Raw genomic sequence first — 20101 nt, 5'->3', positions numbered from 1 at the left:
TCGGTAATTCAGGAGTGAGCAGTGTATCTCCTTTCCCCAGATTTTTGTACATTGAATACACTGCTTGCAGGGAGGAGGATAAATGCTGGAATTGCTACCCTGATAAAACAGTTACAATAAACTGATTAGATTTACTTTAGTATCATAAAAATAGGAAAAAATAGGAGAGAAAGCATTGAAAGCTACATGTGAGTAGGTCTTTTTCGTTGTGTGTTCTGAGCCACAGTTCTCCAAATCTAATGGTGCTATGTTCTTCGCTATCTAAAAATAATTAAAAAAAAAAGTGTTTACAGTTTATAAATGGAGTTTATATATGCTTTCTTGTTGTTTTTCATAAGTGTCTTCTGTATGTCTGTTCATCGTTTCAGTTTCCTATCCCAGTTGTTCTGTCACTGGTATATTGCCATTCCGAAGTGTGACTTCAGTTGATAGCCATGAAGAGAAACGCTGTCCTTCACCTAAAAATACACTTCTTAACAGGAGTTCTCTTCCTATATTACTTTTTTACAGTGATGATTCTGGATGAAAATAAGGAACCAGTGAAGGAGAAGACTTTGGGAAATATTGTGGTAAAGTAAGCAAACTAAGTATCTTACAGTTAAGAGAAACTCCCTACATGCATTGGTTGTCTTTTAACGGAAGACTTTTCTGATTTTATATATATATATGTTTAAAACAGTAATTGAAGTAGTGAGGGTTGAAAACAACGACTGTCTCTGATATTGATACCAAACTGCCGTAACTTTTAATGTCCATTAATGCTGGAAAGTTGCAGATGAAATTGTGTGCGTGTATGAGTGTGGATTGCTGGTTTTTTGCTTAGGCTACAGCAAAGTTTACCATTTTCTTAATTACCAGCTCGTTGAACAGGATGAAGCCTTCCTGTTGTGATGTGTGAGCAAGATACTGAATCATTCTCTTCACTGTTTTGTCTTTCAGTTTCGTGAAATAGTAGAGCAGTGCAGATTGACATGCGTTGTCTGTGATGCTGCCTATTTCACTACCTTGTAATCCCAACTGATGCACATTTTTAGAGGGAGAATGTATATTTTCTGTTTTCTGTAAAAACAGCAAGATGTCTCTGCGTGTGCTTAGCATGAAATGGTGTTCTGTTATGGTAGTACTTTGAAAAAATACATACAGTAAAAGACTCCAGAAAAAAAAAAAAAAAAAAGGGAAGAAAGAACCCCTGCTGTACGCATCATGTAGGTGATTTTTATTACCATTTACCAGACTCCTGTCAGATGAATTCCCTAAGCTTTTAATATTCTTTTTGAAAGTACATCTTTCTTAGCACCTTTTGTCTAGATAAAGGGGCCTCTGTTTGGATAGCACTGTGAGCATCACTTATGTTTATCTTGCCTTTTGCAGTCTCGCTGTTGCCAGAACCTTTCCTTGCTTCTGTAAAGCTTGATAGGCTGCAGCTCCCCACAGCCCCTGCCAGCTCTGTGTTCTGGGTGTTTCATGGGCTTTTAGGCAAATGGCATTTTCCTTGGACAGATACCTACTTTGTGATTAACACTTTAGCTGTAGCTGCCTCAGTTTTCAGTCACAGAAAATACTTCAGTTCTGAACCCTTCCTAACTGCCAGCAAATACAAGTCACAGATGCTTTCATTCACTTCTTTTGTGGGAAAATTTAGGGGAGTTGCGGTAACTCAGCCTTCGCTGCTTGCTTAAATGAATGGAAGGAAATATGAAGATTAGCATTAACCTTCAGTGAACTGAAATACTGTCAAAAGCCAAAGTGTTGGGACAGATGTCCCAATTGTGATGAGCTGTTGGAGAGGGAAGTTAGCTGAGGATTGGGGCAGTGGCCACGTGAGCTGAGGGTGAGCCACGTAAGAGCTGCAGGCACTGGAGCATGCTGTGGGTGTGTGGCATGGGAGATGCGGGCAGCTGGGCTGCAATGGCACTTGCTTGGGAGTTGGAGTTGCCAAGGGGTGGAGGTTTTTTGCTCAGCTCTACTACTGATCTAATGTAACCAGGCCACTGTGGAGAGACTAAGGTAGTGAGCATGACATGAAGTTACTGTACTGTGTGACACAGACGTGTGTTTTCAGGGTGAAGTCTGTACCCTGCCTGATTTTCAGCATCTTGGGCTACATCACCGGGACACACAGGCATGTGTTTAAGTGCACACACAATCTCTCCGGAATCAGCAGGCTCATATTTAGATGTAGTTTTCATGTTACACGTTACACATGTAACATTATTCATACTCGGCAATGGAAATGCACAATTAAAACTGCAGTATCAGTCACTTGGGTCACAGTGGAGGGCTATCTTTCAAAACTCTCACCTCTGTAGTATCTGATGCCATACTAAAATGTAGTCATGTAATCAATGGAGAGAGAGAAAGGTATTTTGTATGAAAATCAATATTAGCTGTCTTAAGCATTCAGCTAGGATGGATTAAATTGCCTTCTAGACGGGCTCGTGTCTCTGCAGTGACTGCAGGGGTGACAGGGCTGGCCTAGGGTGGGTACTTAGCCTTATCTGCCAAAGGAGAAGTGAAATGAACTCCACCTTCACCAATTCTGCCAAACAGACTGAATTATATCTACTAATAAGTAATGTTGGTAGACATGTGCATACATTCCTGAGCCATTTCTGTCTTTATCTTTAAATGGCACTCAGGAGTATATATTGCTATATTAGAAGATCTTCTTTGGGGTTATTGTCAAACTCTTAAGGCCAGAATTTATCTTCCCTAATGTGGCTCCGCGTTTAGGCATTTATCTTAAGGGATTATAAATGTGTTTATACATTGATTTTGATCTTGTTGTTGATGATGATTTTTTTTTTTATCTTGCCCAGCATGACTTTTGCTGCAGTCAAATAAATAGATGGGCGAAAAGAGGGGCGTTTTGTTTTGTTTTGTGTCTTTGCATTGTATCACTCAAGAAGGAGTAATGGCACAGGGACAATATTGATTTATCATGTTCATGTTTATTGTAATATCCATTCTAAAATGACTGGGGGCGGGGGGGTAGGGGGGAAAGAAATTACGTTGTAGCATTTAACATTGTCAATATGAAACCAGTTCTGAGGTAGCTTAACTATCACCCCTCTTAAACATCCAGCCTTTTTGCTGACTTAACCTCTTAGGTTAGTCCTAACAATAGGATCTCTTAAAATTCATTCCTCACTTAACAAAAAAACAACAACAAACCCAGACCAAGTAAACAAGACAAAGGTATTGATGAGCTTTAGGAGGCCAGTTGTGGGTTTTTTAGCAGTTCTAATGTTTGAAACTTTGGACTGTTAACAGAAGTTGGTTCACAGTGTCTAAACATTTTGTTCCAGGTTTCATTCTGGTAAGTGACAAGTTGCTGCAGTGTTTAGTTGCTTTTTTTGGTCATAAAAACTTGTGGCCATTAGGTCAAGGCATCATTCAGCAAGTTTCTGCATGGTCAGACCCCTGAAAAATAGCGGGGATGATCCTTGTTACTAGCAGTGTGTGTTTGTCACCCCAGGGACACGTCCCCATGCAGCCAGAAGAAAATGGAAGTCAGGATAGTTTTTACTTTTACTCAGCCATACACTCAGCAGCAAAATATGGTGTACCATTTCAGAAAAAAACACAGGTGTTTGCTTTATCTGCAGCATATGTGAGTTGAGAAATATTATTTGGTATTTATTGGAGAGGAGAATGGCCACACACTGCTCACAATAGCAGCTGTGCACAAGTGGTGTGCTGCTGCTTTTGATTATTTTTATCCCAGTCTAACTCCCAGTAGACTGTTGGGGGCTGCTTGAGACCTGCAGTGTTCATAAATATAGTATTTAAAATATCTATTCTTAAAACAGATTTTTAAACTTTAATTTTATCCTGCAGGAGTGAAGTAGTGTACAACAGTAATTTTTATATCTAATTACTCCATCTTCCTGATCTAAGTATGTTATTTTCTTCACTCATCTGCCAACTGATACCTCTTGGTTTTGTTGGGTTTTTTTTTTCTATATATAACCATCATCTATGCCCTTTGGAAAGATTTTTGCTGACAGGAATTCTTATATGGGTTAATTTACCCGGGCAATGCAATAACAGGTTTGACTTCACAAGTCTTTCAAGATAAAGTAATGAAAAGTAGTGTCACACTGTTTGTGACGAAAGGACAAGGGAAAATGAATATGACTGCAGCTCATGAGGGTGGGCTTATACAAATTCTTTCTAAATTTCCTTTTTTTTTTTTTTTTTTTAGCTAGAATCTTTGGGCATGAAAGATTCTGACAATTTATTCTGAAGTGAAAATAATAGCAGTGATGACCTCCATTTCCATTAGCAAGACCAGTCTGATTTAGTGATATATTTCTGCTTGCACTGTTCTGACTTGCCTGTAATTAATACAAACTCGAAAATGTGTGTATGTCTGTATGTGTAATCGTGATTACCTGTGAGAATTTTCTAAGTTGTCTGTTCTCATAAGGAACATCAATAAAGAGAAATCCCATTTAAATTCCAGTGCAGTGGGAAACTCAGTTTTGCTCTTGTACATTGTAAGGATCGCAAACCCATTATGTTTATTTTATGAAGCAGTTGTCAGCACTGTCTCATTAGCTAGCATTATTCTTTATATTCACCTACAACAGCAAGAGAACTACATTTGCCTTACGCTCATTCTATCCAGAGAGTAATGCCTGCCAGTGAATTTCCTGCTAGATCCTAGTTACACTTGTGCTAGTGTTTGTATAGTTAATTTTGTACCATAATAATGGAGGTTTATGGGATAAGTATTTACAAATTTATTTTACCAATCTCCTCTGCACAGAATCACATAAATATTCTTGGGAATGTGGTGGTTTTCTTTGACACCTCTAGGTCAAACCTGGGTATCTATTTTAACCAAAAGTTATGGGATTGAGGCAGGATTTAGTAGATGGCATCTTTTAGCCTATGTTGTGTGGGAAGTCAGATTACATATAATGAAGAATCTGTGCAAAAGCTTTCTCTCCCTGCCAGCCTTCCACATATTTATCAACTTTGTCTTTTCCCTTTACAAGTGGAACAGTGAGTAGGACTTCCAATGTGAGAGCAATTCAGCTATAGATGAGTTTTCTACCAAATCTCAGGCGGAGTACCTGTGAGTAGACATTTGAAATTTCTTTTAACCTTTTCCAAGCACTTCACTAGTTTTTAATGGATTTCTGTCTTCCCCACTAAACTATATTTTTTTCCCTGTAAAATCCACACTGAGACCAACTACTTTTGTGAGCCCTTTCAGCTAACTAAAGTAGCATTTCACGCAGACTGATGAATGTTAGAGATCCTCTTCTCTTACCTCCTCTCCACCCTCTTTCCTGTGCTGTTGTCCCTGTTGTCTGAAAAAGCTTCCAGGTTCCAGATGGCTTTCAAACTTGCAATCAAATTTTTTTTTAAGAATAATGTTTATACACAGCACTACATAAATGCTAAGTAATAATATAGCTGCCAATCAAAATGATTTAGCTCTGTTCCAAGCCCAAACTCATTTAACAATGGCTTATACTTGCTTTGACTGGCTGTAATGAACAGCCTGTGAGTACCATTGTCTACCATAAAATAAAAGGATGTCTTTTCTGAAACTCAGCAAGGTACCATCTCTAATAGTTTTTGACTTTCATTTGTACTTTCAGAAATTTGTTCTTCTGTGTAAATTATCTTTTGAGTGCTGTGTCTATAATTACTTTGTTCTGTCAGCAAGGAATTTTGATGAGTGGCATCCTGAAAGGATGTGACACATGGAGTTAGATTTTCTTGGGCTAAGCTAAAGATGGGCTGTTCTGTGATTTTCTATGTGATTTCATAAAATGGTCAGCCACCATTTTATGAAAAATAAATGAACTGTGAAAGAGTTCTTAAAAACCAGATAATGATTGTAATTTAAAATTCCCTAGCAGTAAACAGTTACTGTGGAAGTACTTCAGAGTTTTTGTGTAATGGTGCCAAGCTCACCTAATCTTAGTTTCTCCAATTTATAATGAAATTACATTCTTATCTTTATAAAATGTAACTAGAGTGGGTCTTTGTAAAATGAACCCATATAATTTACATAATTAATTACACAATTTACCTGGTTTTCCTGATGCTGTTCTAAATGTATTCAACCTTGAAATGCAAAATGGGCCTGGAACTGTATTCCTGTAGTTTTACAATCGTCATCTTAATTTCACTGGAGTAAACGGAGAATAGCATTATTTGTACTGCTGTTGCTGTGCTGGTGAAAAGTTGGCATGACTGAGATCAAAATTCAGACCTATACATCTTTTTTGAAGTTTGAAATTCAAAGCTAAACTTTCTCACATTCACATGTTTTGATTCAGCTCAGTGTAAGTTTTTGTCTCGAACCTCAACTTGGGTTTGAAACGGTGCCTGGTTTTTGCTAGTTAAACGGGATGAGTTGGCTGTAGTTAGCCTGCTCCAATATAGCTGGTACCACGTTCATATTTTAGAAAAAGCTGGCAAGCTTGTCTTGAATTTGTGTTTCTTGAGGCTCTTGACTGTCCTCTCCAGAAGGAAGAAACAATGATGAGACAGAAGAAGCTACTAAAGTTATGACCACATGTAAAATCTAGGCAAGAATAGTGTAAGGGAGGGCTTGTCTTTGAATCGATAGCAGGTGCAGAGGCTCAGCACTGGTTGGTTTGTGGCTTGGCATGCAGGATGAGAGAGGGAAAAGTTAACGGGTAGCTAGAGAAATACAGTAAATATGTCCCAAAGGGAAACCAAGCAAAGCAACTTCTTTGTATATTGTGAAAATGATGACAAAGGAACCTACCTCCTCCTGTCTTGGTCTTCTGTGGTCCTGTTGCTTGTGAAACGGAAGCAGGAGCATCTCTGGGGCGATCATGCTTACTTTCTTGTACCTGGCACTTTTTGGTCAATATATCCTCTGAATAAAAAGAACCCCAAAAAACCTTGACAACTCAGTGTTTAGACAAAGAGGCAACAGTTTTTAAATATAGAACCTTTGTAGGTGTGTGTTATAGAACTTTTGTAGGTGTGTGTTATGTTTCCTAGGGAGAACAGACCCAAACCAAACATCTCAAAATGTTCCATTTTTATGGAGGGGCTGAGAAAAGGAAGAAATGTTTTCTTCCAGATTGCTGTTGTTTTCTGACTGTCTCATTTTTACTCTTGTGGCTCCTTGCACATAATTATAATCCAGTTCAGCTCCCATTGGAATTCATGGCAGCATTCCCACTGACAGCAGCAGCGTGGAGGTATTCTTGGCTCTGGGTATTTTCATTCTGATGTCCTGGCAAAATTGCAATACATGTAATTATGTTCTGGCAAGCTGAATTCTACCTTTATTAATTTTATTAATTATTTGTCTTTGCACAGCACCTAGAAATTCTATTCAGTCACAATGCTAAGAACTTCACTGTTGTTGAAGAACTGTATGTGCCAATTGCTTTGGAATTATTTTTCCTGAAAGATGGATACATGGAAGACAGCATTCAGTTTTTGCTTAGTGGGTGGAATGCAGTCCTAACTGCAAGTAATTTTTTACAGAGAGTCATGGAAGTGCATTTTCAGATTGTGTTGGTATTGTGCTATGATTTGCACCGTAGCTGTATCTGTGGCAGCCAGTAGTTTAGCAGTCTGGTTTTCATAGACTCTTGAAATATGCACTGTGGATGTACTTACCAATGCAATTTTCCTTTAAAGAAACAAAAGACAAAAGCTACCCTCCCTAAAAAAAAACAAAACAAAACGAACCAAACACAAACAAAACCAAATGGTGGGAGCAGAGATTTTTGGTGATATGTTACATACTTCTGTGTTAGGATTTCTAAACCATTACAGTTGCAGAAAGGAAAATGCTTTTCTGATTTCAGCAATAAAATCGGTTTTTCTATTTAATTACTAACTGCAAAGTACTGTGGATAGAGGACTTCATCAATACGAATTGTCCCTTCTCTCCCATCACAAGGATGTTTCAGACTGGTAAATATATTTAAAGTGCAAAATTTGCAGTGACGTAAGCTTTTGTAAGTTGTTGTGTTATTAGCAACCAGGCAACAACCATAGTAACTACCATTGTCTAGTAGTTTTTCTTGAATCTAAACAAGAGATTTTTCTTTTAAACTTATACATGCACAAATACTAGGATCAATATATTGTTTTTCTAATTTTTTTTCCCAAGAGAATTTCTCTGCAGGTCATGTTTATGTACCGCAGAGATTCTTACTAAGCTTGCAAGGTTTCAAAAAGGCCAGTGAATTCTCTCCAGATGGGCACAAGCTAAGCTGCCCTGCTGAAGCCAGGGTGACTACCTGGGAAGTGTTTTGGCATTTCTGGCCTTACCTTAACCATACTTTTAGGGAATGTGATTTATGGCTGTGTTGAGTCAGAATCCTCAGAGAAAGTAGTAGTATTTGTAGTGGTGTATTCTGTTATGCTAATCAAGCTGAATTAAGCTGAAAAAACCTGGGATTCTAAAAAAAACATGGATTTGAATCTGTACTAGATTACATGGCCTTTTAACATGACTTGTACTATTTATACCATATTTAGATTAAAAAAAAAAGTTTGTGTATGTATTTATATATATATGTAACTCTTTGTAAATGTAGTGTTGGGAATGTACAGTCACTGAGCTGGTAGCACCTGTTCTTGTGATGGGAATGTACATGTCACTGAGCTGGTAGCACCTGTTCTTGTGATGGGAATGTACATGTCACTGAGCTGGTAGCACCAGTTCTTGTGACTTGAACATCATAGGAGACTTACAATGATACCAGTGTGGCAATGCTATGGAGGGCTGTTTCACTGCTAGAGGTGTTGCCTTCTGGTGTCACAGAGACACTATCAGAGTAGAAAATAAAATACCCCTGGCTAAAGATTTGCTGGTTAGGAATGCAGGCATATGCTACTAAAATGTGTATGAGGCATTTCTGGTTTTGTCTATATAAAAGATCATGCAAGCAAGCATATTCTCTCTCTGTTACTAGGGTTAATCTTCATAAAACTTGTGTTGATATGCCCAAATATACATCTCTTAGGAAGTTCAAGTAAGCTGTGTTTAACCCTGTCAGGGCTTTGAATGGAGAAACAACCACTTCTTTGTTAGCTAAGACTTCTGTAGCTTCTCCTCTTTCAGCAGGTTTGTATGGGAAGTGTCCCATATTTTGTCACGCCTGTATTGTGGACTGAAGAATGAGTGTATGGTACACATTGAAAACTCAACTAATAAGGCAATACAGAATTTTGCAGCTTCACCTAAAAAAATAAAAATAAGTTATTGTAGAAAGTTATAAAAGTGATAGACTTTCAAACAACTCCTCCAATAATTCCAGTAATGTTATACACAATCTAAATAAAAAAGTATTTTTATTCAGATTCTCATGACTGAAGTAATTTGACTTATATTTTTTTACAGAAACTGAAGTTCTGTGTGTCTGATAATTCAATTCATACGTCTATGCATGTGTGAATGTGTACATGTGTTAGTGAGATGCTGTTGTGGTTTGACCCCGGCTGGCAAGTACCACAGAGCTGCTTGCTCACTCCCCACAGCCCCCACTAGTGGGATGGGGAGGAGAATCGGGTAAAACTCGTGGGTTGAGATAAGAACTTTTTTAATAATTAAAATACAATAATAACGATTGTAATGAAAAGGAGAGAGAGGGAGAGAGGAATGAAACCCAAAATAAAAGAAACAATTGATGCACAATCGTTTCATGTGGAGCCGCTCACCACCCACCGACCGATGCCCAGCCAGTCTGTGAGCAGTGATGGGCAGGCCCCAGCCAGCTCCCCCTGTTTGTATACCAAGCTTGATGTTCTATGCTATGGAATATCCCTCTGGCTAGATTGGGTAAGCTGTCCTGGCTCTGCTCCCTCCTGGCTCCATGTGCCCCTGCTCACTGGCAGAGCATGGGGACCTTGCAAATGCCTTGATTTAGAGTAAGAACTATTTAGCAACAGCTAAAACATCAGGGTGCTGTTGTCATTCTAAATCCAAAACACAGCACTGTACCAGCTAGTAAAAAGGAAATTAACTCTACCCCAGCTGAAACAAGGACAGATACCTATAATATTGAAGTTGTCTGTATCATAGCATACATGCACACATTTCTGACAGATACTTAATCCTTGGAAATGTTGAAAGATGAATGCAGATAACATATTTATAGTATGCTATATAGTGTTTACTAGACCAAACATTATTTTACTGAATGCCAGAGGTGCTTATGTTGCATAAAAGGTATGGTCTGGAATCAGTTCAATGCTATATGCATGTGATCACAACAAATATATGGTATTTTTGGTCTGTTATCAGCATATTATTAAGCTGAACTCTTTTCTGACTGTATAGCCAACAATTAATTATCTGAAATAAAGTATGAATGGAGAGCGTGAATTATATCTAAGTTTCTTACTGCTTGCCTCTGCTCTTTTTAATTTAAGGTTGCCTTTGCCTCCTGGAGCATTCTCAGGTCTTTGGGAAAATCAGGAAGCTTTCCAGAAGTTGTATTTCCAGAAATTTCCAGTAAGCATTATGAAATTGATTATATAAACTTTTCATAATCTTGCAGAACTGAATGATAGTAGATCTAAACTGCATAACATACAAAATTATCATGCATTATTTTCATGAGAGACCTTTGATATATGTGTTATACAATTAAGAATGTTTCAAGGTAAAAATTTCTTCATTCGTACTTTAAGCTTTTGGGCATGCTGGGTTTTTTTATTTTTTCAGATCTGAAACAGAAGGCGGCAAACCTCAAGCTTCTGAACCTAAAAGTTGTTCTGTGTCATTTGATCTAATAAAAGATGTAAGCCTCGCAACCTTAAACTATCACAGCTTCAAATAACACTACTTTTGTTGATGTGCAGTCATTCTAACATACTATCAGTCCAAAATATCCACTTGCCCACTGTGCATCTAATGCTCCTAACTGCATTAGTTTCCTTGTCAGATGAACTATCCAAGGACTGGCTTCCTCCTTTCCTTTTAGAAATAGACAGATTGGTCCTATGTCAATGTCCAAAATAGAAGGTTTAATTCAATAAAAGTAAATAAGTGACTTGATAAGGCAGATATTTTTTTTTGTGTGCACTTGCATCATAATGATGATGATGTATGTTGGGATCCAGCAAAAAAAACCCCAACCTTTAGGAACAATTGGACAACTGTTGTTATATTGTAGCAATTCCGTTCTCCTTAGGTAGATTCAGACAACATCCTTCTCCAGGCTGTCAGGGATCAAAGAAAGCAGAGTTGGAAAAAACTGAGGTTTATGTATTGTCTTATGTTCTGTTTTAACAAAGACTACAAAACCTTTCTGGAAAGGGAGCTGCACTGAATGACACTTATGACATAAGAATGGCGAAAAATATTACAGAACTAAAACTTCCAGGCACCAAAAGCGTGTTTCATTTGAAACAATCAGTTTTGTTTGTTGGTTTCATGGGAAATGAATGGATGTTCCTAGTACTGTTTCTAAATTTATATTTGGTTTTGTTGTGTTTAGGGATATTATGATACTATGGATGCAGGTTATATGGATGAAGATGGCTATTTATACGTCCTGTCTCGAGCGGATGATGTGATCAATGTTGCCGGACACAGAATTTCTGCAGGTGCAATTGAAGAGGTTAGCATTGCCTGAGTGAATTTACAAGAGTGAATGAAGAAAGCTAAGACTGAAAATCTCACAAAATTTCTCATTTTCTTTCTACTTTTTTTTGTTTGCATTTCCATTGGTGCTTTTAAGCAAAACAATTGTTTCAAGTCCTTCCTATTAAGGTGCTTTCCATAATAAATCTAGTCAATAATAAGGAGTTTGTTCCATGGGATTGATAAGACAGGAGTGATTTGACATTTGAAGGTGGAGTTAAGGGGCAATATGGTAGCATGGAAAGCATTCCTGTGAACTCTGATAACGTATTTATTTGGGAATACATTAAGATAATTTAGGGTCAGTGTGCCAAGCAGTTTCACCAGCTACTGTAGTTACTTAGGTGCAGAAGCTTTTATTCGTAAAATACAGGTTTTAGTTGTGGTTTTTTTAATTGCTTGTTGTTGGCTGAATTTACATAGACTGACACTCAGTGCTTTTTTGATTTAAAGAACGAAGTCAAAATTTCTTAGTGACTAAGTATCCTTTATTGGCAGCGCTGGATGCCCGGGGGATCCTTCCGCCTAATGTGCATCCAGCGCTGCCAATAAAGGATACTTAGTCACTAAGAAATTTTGACTTCGTTCTTTAAATCAATCTGGCGACCCAGGTGGGACACCTCTCTGCCGGGCTGTAGGACCCGCTGGGGATAGGACTCCCCAGGGTACCCCCAGGATTTCCCAGAGGGACTCCTTGACTCAACGGATCACTGCGGCGGCAGACAAGGACCCCATTGCTGTAAGTGACGGTATTCTTTATTTTGGTTTGTTTGTTTGGTAGACCGGTCATTTGGAACTGCCCGTAAGTCAAAAGTTAAACTTCTGCAGGGTGGTGTATACTTTTGTGGCTAGCACCTTAAGTATACGTTTGGTTTTGTTTGATTTTGTTGGCATTCAGTTGCCATTTGGAGCCTGGCAAGTTTGCTTATAGGGCTCGTTTGGTACAGTCTCGCTTATTCCGGTTTTCTGACTTACGGAATGTGGAATTTGACTCTGTTTATAGCCAAAATCACAACAACTATACTCTTGGTAATAATAGTGAGTTCTTAGTGTTGCTGTAGAGAGATACCTGCATGCTGCATTTTGTAAGTGTTAAGTGTACTCTGTTAGTGTGAAGTGGGAAAATGGGAGGAAAACAAAGTGGTGGAGTTTTAAAGAAAAGCCCTTTTTGAGTCATTGAAAGGATATTGGAGGATCCGCTGGTGGAAATGTGAATAGGAAAACATTGATAAAATATTGTAATCAATGGTGGCCGCTTTATAAGCTGGAATGTGGAGAAAAGTGGCCTTTTAATTAATAATTATAAGGTTATTAATAATTGTTATAATCATTTATGCTGGAAATGTGAGAACATTTCTGTATTAAGCATATTATAAATGTTGGTATGTGGTTATTGTCTTGAACATCTGAGGGGTGAATGTGAACCTCTATATGTTTTAAAGTGTATATGGTGTAAAGAATTATTATATGGTGGGGACAAGAAACTGAATGCCCTAACTGTAAGGTTTGGATGCCTTGGGATAAGAGAGAAAGCTGTAAGTGAAATTAGAGTGGCCTGCTGTAAGTGAAATTAGAGTCGTCTGTGGCTGGGATAGGGATTGAGATAACGAAGTGGTGGAATAGTAAGAAAGAGTCTGTTGGGATGTGTTTTAAGTCACTGGAAGGAAATGGGGGGGGCTGCCTGGGAGAAGTGTGAATAAGAGAACTTTGGTTAAGTGCTGTAATCAGTGGTGGCCCCTGTATAAGTTGAGGGATGGAGAGACATGGCCCTTAAACGGGACACTGAATTATAATGTTTCATTACAGTAAATGTTATTCTTGAGGTGAGAGGAAAATGGGATGAAGTAATGTGTGCTGATACGTTTCTGTGACAGGAGGAGTGTGGGATTAACACCACCTGATCTTTGATTATGGCTCTAGAAAAGGACAGGAAAAAAACCTAAAAAACAACTGAGACCTAAACTAGAAAGATGTTCTGGTTGAAATATTTGTGTACAAAAAAAAAAAAAAAGAAAAAAGAAAAAAAAAAGAGAGCTCAGGTTGTGGTTCCTTCTGTGGAGCAACCAGAATGAAACAGGTTGTAAGATAAAAACTTGTACTAATGTATGTAAGATCTGAAGCGGGAGGGGGGTGGGGTGGGGGGTTGGAGAATCAAAGACTGTGTGAAAGTGTTAAAGTATTGGAGTGAGTTTGTACAACCCCCCCGTACCCCCTCGAAGGTGCGGCTGGGCTGTGGGGGTTATTGGCATAAAAACTAAAATAAAATACACTCTGTAGTAGTTCTACTGATGTAAATCTGTGTGTTTTACCATGACAGTGACTTGTTATGGGGTGCACAGATGAAACTCTGCATTGACAACAAAGTACAAGGAATAAGGTTGGTCAAGTGCCTCCTGCCACAATCAAGGGCAAGACTGGGTTGGCCTCTGTATTTGCCACCAAGAAGAATCTTGAGCTCTGCTGTTGGCTGCAACCCAGTAGGCGTTGAGCGGTGGGAACATATGCCATGCCAGACCTTGATGTGAGGAGTGGCCCCCTCCGTTATAAGAGGGTCATCCAGGAAGGAAGAACATAAGATGACCCATTGAGGCACTGATCTGGAAATTGGAAACCGCCTGGCCAACCATGAGGCCAGACAAGTAGCAGAGGAGGTAGGAAAGGAGGAATTATCCTTAATACCAGATGGTAAAATCCAAACTATAAGTACAGATCAGGAGCCAAACTATTCTAAAGAAAACTTAAAGCTAATTCAGGACATGAATGATAAAATAAGTGGACTTATTTAAGGGATGGTCGTATAGTGGTACCATCCAATTTAATATGGACCACAGCCCTAACAGAACATAATAAGACACATTGGGGAGCTGATAATTTATATAAAAGTCTAAATCAGAAATTGATAGGGCGAAACTTGTATACTGTAATAAAACAGGTGACTCAGCAATGTGAATTGTGTTTGAAAATTAGCCAGGGCAACAGTGGCAAGCTGATTTTTCCAAACTCCCAAGGGGGGTAGCAATATTTATTACATGAATGGACACCCCAAGGTATCATACAGTATTATGCACCTGCAACTTGGAATCCTAATGAACTCATTAGTGGTGCTCGAGAACCTATCTACAATCTGAATAGTGTCATTCGTCTACAGGCTGTCTCGGAAATTATTACTAACAGACCAAGCAACTCAAATATGAAATGCAATTTATTAACACAGGATGGTTCTCGATTACCTGCTAGCCGAAGAAGGAGGTGTTTGTGGTAAATTAAATGTTTCCAATTGTTGTTTGAAAATTGATGACAATCATGAATTAGTTAAACAAATCACATATCCAAACTTGGAAAGACTGGAACATTGACTTGTTTTCCTGGCTTCCCAGGAGCCCCTGGGTAAAACGAATTTTATTTTATTTGTTATGTGGATTAGCCACCTTATTGTTTTTGCCATGTGCTGTTCCATGTTTTATAAGATTAATTCAACATGTTATAACTAACATGCAATTTGCTACTATGGTTTCACCCAATGGTGTTAAACAAATTTGAGTAGTATGCTGAAATGTACAGTTGACAATACAGATTATATAGTTAACACAATAACAATTTAATAACAAACAAGAATCTGGAAATACTATTAACAATTCATATAACAATGTAGGCTGATTAAAAATAAAAATAGAATAGCAAAGAAAGAAACCGCCAGGAAAGCATAGATGAGGATATGGTAACGCCTTTTATACTTTTCCACCTCCGCCATAAGTTCTTGACGTGTGACAGCAGAAAAATGCACCCTCTGCCTAAACAACAACAGGAAGAAAAACAAAAGGTTTGTTCCCCTTTCTAATGAACCATATAGGTTAAACGTTTTGAGAACACTCACCGTACAGAATGTTCAGAGGGGGAAATGTGCACTCTAGACCCTTCTTCCCTGGCAGGTGACGCGGTGGTCTGGTGGTGAGAAAACATTACATTGAAAACAGGGACCTGTCGTTTGACCATAGTGCCATAAATGTTACCATTAACAGACTTACCGGAGTGGTATGGTCAGGAAATGGGTTTGGGACTTCATCTGGACACGCAGTAGCCATTTTTTATCACACGAATGATCCGTGTATACCTTTGAACATGCACATGCGCATTTTTAAACCCCACAGAATGTATTAGAAAAATCTGGAAAGATTGCGCATGCGAAATGCTTATAGTCCGTCCAGTCATGATAGTGACGCATGTCAAAAAGGAATGTGTTAAGCAACTATAGTATTTGATTTTTGCTCTAAGTATTGGTTTAAGTTTTTTTTTTATAGGTTACCCAACCCTTTTGATTTGATTTGAAAACCGTGTGTTAGGCACCCAATAAATGTAATGAACTCCTCGACAGCCAGTAAACAACAAATAACAATTTATTAACAAACATGAACTAGAAATTGGATAATGGAATAACAATCCAGCAAAGTCTCATGTAATGCAAAAAAACCCCAGACTACTTCGCTCGTGAATCCATCACAGTCCTGAATAATGTCGGGGTCCATCTGTTCCCTCCATGGTAGTCTGTGCCTGGTCCTTGGTATTTCTCTTCACGAATTGACGAAGATGAACAGAAACGAATAACAAGTCACATGGTAACTTCGCTGGAGATCAACATTTTCCTTTTGTTTATATAACAGTCTCTCGCACTCTCCTTTGATATCCCACGCGTTCCACTGTTCAGGACGAATTGCGAGGAGGAGATCGCACTCTTCTATACCGGCGTGACCAAAAGCACTCACAGAAACACATACTGATGGTTACTGTAGTCATGATAATGCAAAGGCTGAACAGCAAAACCGTGCAGAGTGTGTCATCTCCTGCTCCCATCTTTTCAAATGGTAAAGATTGTTTGTGGTGAGACAAACAAATTGTTCCGTGACCCTCCTAGTCGAGGTTCAGGCTAACACCCTGACCAAAACTGCACAATGAAAAACGCATGCGCAGCCACAAATTGGACCCAACCTTAAAGGGGCATGAAAATTTAAATGCTCAGCTCCTGATTCTTGATTCTTAACGACAGTTAAACAAGTATTGGGAACAAGGGCCAGAGGGTTAGATCAACCAATCCAGTCCTTTTAAACCTGGTAACTATGTGTATATAAAGACTTTTTCAGGAAAACCTTTGGAAGAAAAATGGGAAGGACCACTGCTGCATTCACATTGAGTTACGTACACAAATGTAACTCAAGATGTGGAACATGATCTAGACCTATTAGGTAAAATTGAAAAGGAAACAGAATCAATTCAAGAAGATAATGTCAGAAGGTTGGCTGGGGAAAATTTTTAACAAATTGGGATGGAATCTAAGCTCTTGGATACAATCTATAATCAAAACTTTGTTTCTGTTACTGATTGTCTTTCTGATGATCATGCTAATATATGCTTGTTTGAAGAAACAGTTTATCAATAGAATTGCAGTCAATCGCATGATCATGAGAAAAGTACCAACCATTCCACCAAGATACAGTTCACCACCAAAATATGCTGAAACAACTGCTATGTAAATAATGCGAAAGTATTGAAATAACAATTTTCAACACTTTCAAAGGGGGGAAATGTTACAGATTTGCTAAAATAATTTTAATAGAAATACAGAGGAATAAGAAATATATTCTAATGAAACTAGTAGTTGCACAACAAAAGTGGCTATGAAATCCTCTGTACAGCCCTGTACCAAGGCTAAGAACTTATATTTACTCAAAGAATGTAGTATAGTAATTAGCTCATGTAACCATAGTTTGTTGGAAATAATTAATGAAATAACTTATAAACAGGCCCCTTGTTAGGGAAAGTTAAAGAAAGAGAAACAGACTCCTCCTTTCATCAGTTATCTAGAGGGAGCGAGTAAAAGAAACAAGCAGAAGAAACAGATGGTCGACAAGGACATAAATTAGCTCAGACCAATAAGAGCACTGCAAACTTGCAAGACCATCAGATACCAGGCAAAAGGTGAAAAGTACACCATGAGGAAGACTTATGGCCTTCCTCTCAAAGACCACTGCCTACGTCCCGGAGACCCCTGCCCACAATTCTTGGAAGAATTTGCGCAAGCGCGAAGGACGGATAAGCTAATTAACATACAAAGCGAGAGTATGTTAATGATTTTTGGGAAATACTATGTTTATGCATGAATACTTAATGAATATGTATGAATAAGTTCTGTATGAGGTGCATGATTTTGGTGGAGCGATCCCCCATGCACCCAGCGCTGCTGAATAAAGATAACCTCCGCTCACTCGAATATTGGTAACTGATTCTTCAAATCATTTTCTTGATTTGAAGTGTTTCCTTCACAGTTTCTTGACAGCTATTTTGTCTCTTACTGTATGAGCGGTACTAAACGAACAATGAAAATTTCTGTAAAAGAACCCCTGCTGTTAAATTGAAAGTCATTAATGTAATACCCATGGAAGTCAAAAAGTTGAAAATAGTGCAGTCCATAACAGTACCAGAATTTCATACCCTTGTTCCCTCACCTCTCTGGAACCACTGGGATTGATTGCCAGTTACAAATTTCCCTGACAACATACCAATTGCTTATTCAGGAAGCGTAGGAAGAGATGTGCCGGACATGTACAAGGGAAAAATACACTTTTAAGAACTCTGAATTAACTATTCACTAAAACACAAACTAATCTGTTAGTCATTTTTTGCTTTATAATGTCTGTTAGTCTAGTGACTGTTTTTTAAAAGGCTAGAAAAAAAAAAAGAGAATAGAAGAAATTCTAGTTACGTAGAAGTGAACAAATTCAGATAAACATAGGCAATCCTTGGAGGATTGGTCAGCCAGGGAGCTGAACCAGCTGCTGCCCTGACTCGACTCTATGGAGATGTAAAGGTGGCTTTCAGTCCGCTTAAACCTCTTTGAAGTAATATTTTTGGTGTTGCTCTACTAAGGTACAGCAGGGAATCTCATCCCCACTCCTTACTGCTCTACTGCTCTTGGGCTGAGCTGAGCATTGCTTTTTTGCTTCAGGCTGAATCTGAAGGTAATATAACAAATGGTGAATTGGATCATCTCCTCAGCTGTATTACCTTCGTATCCATCAATCCTGAGCTTTGTCTGTTTTTGTCCCTGCTAGTTAAGTCTTTCTGCTAGAAACAAAAAATGTGTCATCACTACAAAATTCTAGAAGGTTTTCTATTCACATTTTGAACAAAGCTAAAAAGTGTTGTTGATGTGTGCACAGCAAATTGCTAGTTAAATGGGAAAGCGTTAACAAGACTACAATTAGCTCTTCAGTAAGATTGGTAAATATAGAATTAGGCGTTCACTGAATCGCCATTTAATTAAGTGACAGTCACCTTGTTCAGCAAGTGTATTGTCTGCATTTACATTATAGCTGCATTACAAGCTTAATGAGTTTTTACTTAGTGCTTTCAGTAACAATTTTAGCTTTATTATGTTCCAAACATTTAGGGTTTTTGTCTAAGGTATTTGTTAGTATCGTTGGAACTTCATCTTTACTGCAGTGCAGTATGTGTTACCGTTTACCTTGCCAGTCAGTGAAGGTTAAAAATGATGATAACCTCAGTTTACGCTGATCCATGCATCATTTTTCTCTGTACATCTATGGTGTCCCTGGCTTGCCTTGACTCTTTCTGAAAGAGCCCAAATCAAACCTTGCCTGCTTGAGGCTACAGACTTGAAATCAAGGAATTTAGGATGAGAAATCCCCTTCATCGTGGTGGGGTTTCTGTCTGCTGCTGCATTAGACATCTGTCTTTGTGCCCAGTGATCATTCCAGGAATGCCATTTCACTTCCTTGAGATTTTTCTTAATTGTAAACAATTTTTAAACTGTGATGAGTCTTTTTCAGCTTTTTACAAAGTTTGAGAGTTTTAGATTAATATTTACATTTTAAATCATGTAAAATTAGCTGTCCCAAAGTTGATAGGATTTTGGATAGATTGAAGAAAAATACTACACTGACTGCAATATTGCAGCTTACCATAATAGTTTTATGAACAAGTGGCAGACTAGAGTAACACAAACAAGCTACTACAAAATGAGTTGGCAACACTTAAATCTCCACCATAGGCATCCTGTTAATGCCCAATAGGTAATTATAGTATTGATGGTAATGTTGGATTACTACAGACCTTTTTCCTATGTTGCTGTGGAAAATAATAGTTACTTTGATTGAAGACCTTACTAGTCCACTTCTCCATAATTCATTCCTCCCTCTTTTTTTTTTTTTTTTTTTTTTTTTGGTTATATATGGCTATCAAGTTGCTGTGGTCAGGGTCAGGAAGTCAGATCAGCAAAGAATGGGTATTTATAGCAGGAAATGGACTGAGTTCTTGAGGCTCTGGACTAGAAGCAACCAAAGTGCATAAATATGTGATGCATTGAAATACCATGGAGATTTGGAGTTGTGTAAGACTCATTCCTGTATGATTTGTCAGTTTGGATACAATGACTTTGGGACAAAGTAGGCTGCATCTGAATTCAAGTGTACGTGT

General features: G+C 38.3%; 1 protein-coding gene across 5 annotated transcripts in view; it reads left to right on the top strand.

The window, feature by feature from the left end:
• Positions 1-20101, top strand: part of ACSS3 (acyl-CoA synthetase short chain family member 3) — a 99051-nt gene that overhangs the window by 75775 nt on the left and 3175 nt on the right. For all 5 annotated transcript variants that reach the window (XM_037388686.1, XM_037388687.1, XM_037388688.1 and 2 more), the window contains 3 exons: positions 511-574; positions 10399-10480; positions 11469-11591. In XM_037388686.1, the coding sequence (XP_037244583.1) occupies positions 511-574; positions 10399-10480; positions 11469-11591 (269 nt within the window). The remainder of the gene's footprint in view (positions 1-510; positions 575-10398; positions 10481-11468; positions 11592-20101) is intronic.

This window comes from Falco rusticolus, chromosome 5 (genome assembly GCF_015220075.1).
Source record: "Falco rusticolus isolate bFalRus1 chromosome 5, bFalRus1.pri, whole genome shotgun sequence".
NCBI classification, from domain to species: Eukaryota; Metazoa; Chordata; class Aves; order Falconiformes; family Falconidae; genus Falco; species Falco rusticolus.
The sequence above is the reverse complement of the archived record's forward strand: the minus strand, read 5'-3'. Positions and strand labels throughout refer to the sequence as shown.